This window comes from Cynocephalus volans, chromosome 9 (genome assembly GCF_027409185.1).
Source record: "Cynocephalus volans isolate mCynVol1 chromosome 9, mCynVol1.pri, whole genome shotgun sequence".
NCBI classification, from domain to species: Eukaryota; Metazoa; Chordata; class Mammalia; order Dermoptera; family Cynocephalidae; genus Cynocephalus; species Cynocephalus volans.
In genome coordinates this window covers 148348071-148354078 of record NC_084468.1, presented here as the reverse complement: position 1 = coordinate 148354078, position 6008 = coordinate 148348071, and the positions used below count along the sequence as shown (strand labels likewise).

Here is a 6008-nt window from a genome sequence, read left to right as displayed (position 1 = left end):
TTGTGGCAACATGGATGAGCTTCGAAGACATTCTGTTAAGTGAAATAAGTCAGGCACAGAAAGATAAGTACCGCATGTTCTCTCCCGCGTGTGTGTGTGTGTGTGTGTGTGTGTGTTAAAAAAAAAGTTGAGTTCATAGAAGTAGAGAGTAGAATTGTGGTTACTAGAGGTGGGGAAGGGTAAGAGGAGGCGTGATAGGGAGACGTTGGTCAATGGATACAAAATTACGGCTAGATAGGAAGAATAAGTTCTAGTGTTCTATAGTGGTGCTCGGTGGCCATAACAATCATTTATTGATATTTTCAAATAGCTAGAAGAGAAGATTTCAAGTGTTCTCAACACAAAGAAATGATAAATGTTTGAGGTGACAGATATGCTAATTATCCTGATTTGATCGTTACACATTGTATACACGTATCAAAATTTATTTATTTATTTGTTTGTTTATTGACTTATAAATAGATGATATAGCCACTTTACCTATATGACAACTACACCCAAATCTCTATCTGCAACCCTAGGCCTCTTCGTCGAGCTTCACACAGGGAATGCACAAGCAGATACTCAACACGTCCATTTCCATATCTCGCAAGCACAGGCATCTGAAGCTCAGCATTTCCTGTACTGACATCGTTTCCTTCTGACCTTTCCCTGCTTCTCCTCCAAGAGGCTACATGCCAGGCACCCAGCTGCTCAAGTTAGAAACAGAAAGTCATCTCTGCAAGCTGTCTCTCCCTCACCACTCACATCCAATCCCTCATCAAGACCTGTCGATTCTGCCTCTGAAATAGACCACAAACCCACCTACTTCTCCTCTCTACTGTCATGACCCGATCCAGGTCACCTCTCTTTTAGACCCCTCAGTAGCTTCCTAACTGGTCTGTACTTTTGGTTCTATTTCCACACAGCATCTAGAGTGGTCTTTAAATCATAAATTAGATGATGTCCCTTACTGTCTAAGCACATTCAGCGATTCTAAGAACAAGACTCTAAATCCTCAATTCTGGTCAGTGAGGTCTTGCATGATTTTGCCCCAGTCCACTTCCTGGACTTTACTTCCCGCCTCTCACATCTCTCTGCTCTAATCATCCTACCCCAACGCCTCTGTACCTGCTGAAGTTCACCAAGGGCCACATTCTCCTCACCTACCTAGGTACTCTGCGAAACTACATCTCCCAGACTCCCTTGCAGTTATTGTGACCAGGGAGTACAGTTCTAGGCAATATGATCGGCTGCGATGCAGATGACCACCAGTGCAACTTTGGTCCACACCTGCAGAGGATGGCAGATCTTTTGCCGGGATGGGGCCCAGAATGTGGTCCCAGACTGTGTAGAAAACAGCTACCTTACCTTTCTGTCTTCTGCCCAGCACAGGTACCTGAGCAAGAAATACACTTCTGCTGTGTTTAAGGCACGACATTTAGGACGATTTTAACAAAACCCTTTTCCTGCGGCATTGACCAACCATGCCACCGCCCCCACCACTACACACACACACCCCTACACACTCAGTCACTTCGCATCACTCATCTCCACTAATATTTTGGGTGTGGGGTTACATACAGTAACATGTAATCCCTGACTCCCCTCATTTTGTCTCATCTAAGTCTCTCTGTCATTCTTTCTCTCCACACCCAATTCTGTCCTGTCATTTCACTCATCAAAATGCATAATTACATATTAATCTGTGTGTAATTGATTAAAAGTCTGTGTCCGCAACTGACCCATAAGATCCACGGAATCAGAACTTTTGTCCAACACAATAAGATACATAGAGTGGAGCCTTCACAATGCTTGGCATACAGCAATCACTTAATAAATTTTAAAATGTAGAGGATGAACAAATGAGAAGTCACTATTAAGGGAATGCTTTTTTCCCATCACAAGACAACAACTCTAGACCAAAAATCATAGAGAATTAAAATACGAATCCTGGGGATATTTTTTAACCTTTATTTATTCAGAATGCAATTCTGAGCCAATCTACAACCAAGAGAAAACCCTAAACTTTGAAGTAGTGTTAACAGACCAACTAATATAACAGTATTGCCTCTATACGTACAAGCAAGAAGTCATTTTTCATTCTTTTCATTACACCTCTTGGTAAACAAGTTCCTTTTCTTCCCATCAAAAATGCATTAACAAGATCATGCTTATATGGCTACTCGGCACAAGAGACAAATGACAATTTATACTGAACTATTAAGTCTTGCAGTAGAGTGCTCACAACCTCAAGCTATATCTGTTGACGTTTTCAATGGCATCCGTTTTGTGACATTGTCACCAATTATGTTAAAAGAACTTCACTAATTTTTAAAAGCTAGAATTACTCAAAAAGTTCTGTATTGCAAATAACACCTGGAATATTGCATTTAAGCCTAAAATGACAAGATTACTTAAAATCTTTCCTGCAGTCCTTTGTGTGATATATGTAAGAAAATGAATGCTATATAAGAGAATGAAATAGATCAACTTCTTATATTTTTACCTAAGAGTCTAATTATTTAAGTAATATTGATTAATATTTGAATGATTAAAAAATAAATCAATATTAAATATTAACTGCACAAAATCTAAAATAAAGTGGCCACATTACATCAGACTACATTATATAGATAGATTAAAAGCAACTAATTAGAAGCCTTTTTAAAAATTTAAAATTTCTGACATCATTTTCCACCACTCCATCAATTCTTCCTTCTCCTCTTCTTTCCTTTCAGAAAATGACTCCAGTTCAAAATCAAGCTAAAGGAGAAAAATCAAGAACATATTGTTACCAAACTGCATATACATACTTTAAAACTGATATAAAAAAATAAGAGCAGTTTCAGAGTTCATTGAATAAGCTCAGTCGTCTGTTAAATGGGGCTAATAATGGTACTTACCTATTAGGGTTATTATGAAGATTAAATATAAGTCACTTAAATACGCCTGACACTAGTAAGTGCTTGTTATTAGCATAATTGATATTATAGTGCTTAGTTATTATTATGATCACTTACCCCAATAGCAGGGCTATAAGGTACTGCCACTTTCTTTGTTATTGCCAGATAGCCTGGAGCTGAGGCTGTAAGTTTATAGTTTCCGGGTACAAGCAATCTCCAGTAATCACCATCCTTTGCTGCAGGAGAACAGGATATCAAATCACAAGGCACAATTAGGCTATCTAGGAATACCTATGATAGCTTAGTTCAACTTCTACGATTGCTTATTTTTAAAGTAGATATATATGGAATGTGATGGAATTTTTTTGAAAAGGATGCGAAGCTCTCTCTATAGGCCTCATTTCTTATAGCTACTTTAAAAATATTAATATTTAATTGTCTAAGAAACTTTTTAAGATCATGGATCTTCTAATCACATCAGGAGTAACACAGGGGAAAGAATATATAGTCCCCAAGCAGTGGGGCCAGAGTATCTGAGCACCATGTTTTGTTTCTTGCCAGGTAAAGACCTGATGGTCTGAGAGTCTAGATCAGTGTTTCACAAACTGGAGCCCAAAGGTAGCTTCATCAGAATACCTGAAGTACTTGTCAGAAACTTAGATTTCTAAAAATTCAGAATACTTTGTTTTCCCTAGTCCATTTAATCCATTTCCCTAATCAGTGCTTCTCATCTGCAGGTGTGTATGGATCACCTAGGAAACTTACAAAATGCAAAATCTGATTCACTAGTTCCAGGGTGAGGCCTGAGATTCTGCACTTCTAACCAGCTCCGGGGTGTTACGCAAGCTGCTAAAAGGGGCCACGCTTTGAGTAGCAAGGTCCTGGTGGACAATTCACACTTTCTCCTTTTTCCTAACACCTCTAACACATCCTCCATCCTCACTCTCAGTTGATCCCTTACATCTTGTTTCACTGTGAAAATAGATACTATTAATTAATTAATTAATAAACCCCCATCACCGTATCTTAAAATCTTCCTCTAGACCCCACATCTCCTTTCAGGTAGTGCCTCATTTACCTTCTTTGCTTTATAAAGATTTCTGGAAGGATTTTTCCTCTTGGACCCACTCCAATCAGATCCCATCACGCACTCCACTGAAACATTTTGTCAAGATTCTCCATGTTGCTCCCACTCCCTCCGTGGTTCTCTGGCGGGGCTGGTGGCGTGGGACGTCCCCAGCCAGTGTCGGGAGGGCAAGGAAGTAAGGGCAGGCCGACTGTCACTCCACCACACCCTGGACTCCGGCCCCCGGTAAACTTCCTGTTACTGGGAGGCAGATACCATCTCTGCGGCCACCAGTTCAGAAAAAAGCCTAACGAATTTCTGGTTGGGAATAGTGTGGTAGGAGAGTTCTCAGGTCCACTTGAACCTGCCGGAGAGCTGGCTGCAGGTGGGCGCTAGACTCGGTTTATACCGGGGGGATACAAAGGTGAACAAGACCTGAGAAAGATCTACACAGTGCTACAAAGGCACCCAGAGAGACTGGTCGTCTGTGCCTAGCAGAAACCTGGTAGACTTCCTGGGCGAGGCGGTGCCGAGCAGGGCCTTGAAGGCCCAGCTGATAGACGAGGGGTGCAGAAGACACGCCCCAGCCCAGCACAGTGCGCACAGAGTGGGGAGACCTGCGGCCAGGGAGGCGGAGACTCCACAGAAACCACACACCCTGTGGGGTCGCCACTGCATGATCCAACAGCCTGGGCCAGAGCACACGGAACAGGGAGAAGTCCTGCACAGGAAGTGAAAGCTCAACAGCGATCACACACCCTGTGGTACGTGATCCACCAGCCCAGCAGAGTCCAAGCTGACCAGAAAGGTGGCTCCCCGGAGAAGCCCAAGACCCGAGGCAACCACACACACACAAGGCACTAGAGGCCAACTGAGCAGTCACGGAGGGAGCTATACGAAAGTGGCAACCACAGCAACATCCTAGTTAGTCATTAGTCTCAAACCGGTGGACTGTGAAACCCCCTGCCACAATGAATAAACACCAAAAAAAAGATACCAGAAATACAAAAAATCAAGAAAGTACACCACCAAAAGTTAATAAATCTCAAACTCTAGATCCTATAGAACAAGAAGCCCTTGAAATAACCGACAAGGAATTTCGAGTGATAATTCTAAGGAAACTGAATGAGATACAAGAAAACTCAGCTAGACATCATGATGAAATGAGGAAAAGTATACAGGATCTGAAAGAGGAAATGTACAAGGAAATCAATGTCCTGAAAAAAAATGTAGCAGAACTTGCTGAACTGAAGAAGTTATTCAGCGAAATAAGAAACACAACAGAGAGTTTAACCAGCAGGCTTATCGAAGTTGAAGAGAGAACCTCTGAACTTGAAGATGGACTGTTTGAAATAACACAAGCAGACAAAAAGAAAGAAAAATGAATCAAGGACATTGAAGAAAATCTGAGAGAGATATCAGACAACCTCAAGCACTCAAATATCCGAGTCATGGATATTCCAGAAGGGGAGGAAAATGGAGATTCCATTGAAAACATATTCAACAAAATAGTGGCAGAAAACTTCCCAGGTATAGGAAAAATCACAGATCTTCAGATCCAGGAAGCTCAATGATCTCCAAACATATTCAACCCAAAAAGGCCTTCTCCAAGACATGTCATAGTCAAATTGGCAAAACTCAGAGACAAAGAGAGAATCTTAAAAGCTGCAAGAGAGAAGCATCAAATCACCTATAAGGGAGCCCCAATCAGGCTAACATCAGACTTTTCATCACAAACCCTAAAAGCTAGAAAGGAATGGGATGATATTTTCAAAATACTAAAAGACAAAGATTGCCAGCCAAGAATACTCTACCCTGCAAGGCTATCCTTCCGAAATGAAGGGCAAATAGTATATTTCTCAGACAAACAAAAACTGCGGGAGTTCACTACCACACGACCACCCTTACAAGAAATTCTCAAGGAAGTATTGGGTTTGGATCCTGAAAAATAACTACCACTGCTATAAAAACCCAAGAAAAATCAATACCCACTAGTATAATAAAAATGGCATTCATGAAGAGAAAACAAACAAACAAAAACACTATCTACAACCTAA

At 41.2% G+C, this 6008-nt stretch overlaps 1 protein-coding gene across 1 annotated transcript in view; it reads right to left on the bottom strand.

Moving 5' to 3' along the window:
• Positions 1-1939: 1939 nt before the first annotated feature.
• The window catches only part of CPE (carboxypeptidase E), a 119998-nt gene continuing 115929 nt past the window's right edge, over positions 1940-6008 (bottom strand). The window contains exons 8-9 of the mRNA XM_063108162.1: positions 3003-3121; positions 1940-2745 (exon numbers count right to left, since the gene is read on the bottom strand). Of these exons, the coding sequence (XP_062964232.1) occupies positions 2647-2745; positions 3003-3121 (218 nt within the window). The 3' untranslated portion in view covers positions 1940-2646. The remainder of the gene's footprint in view (positions 2746-3002; positions 3122-6008) is intronic.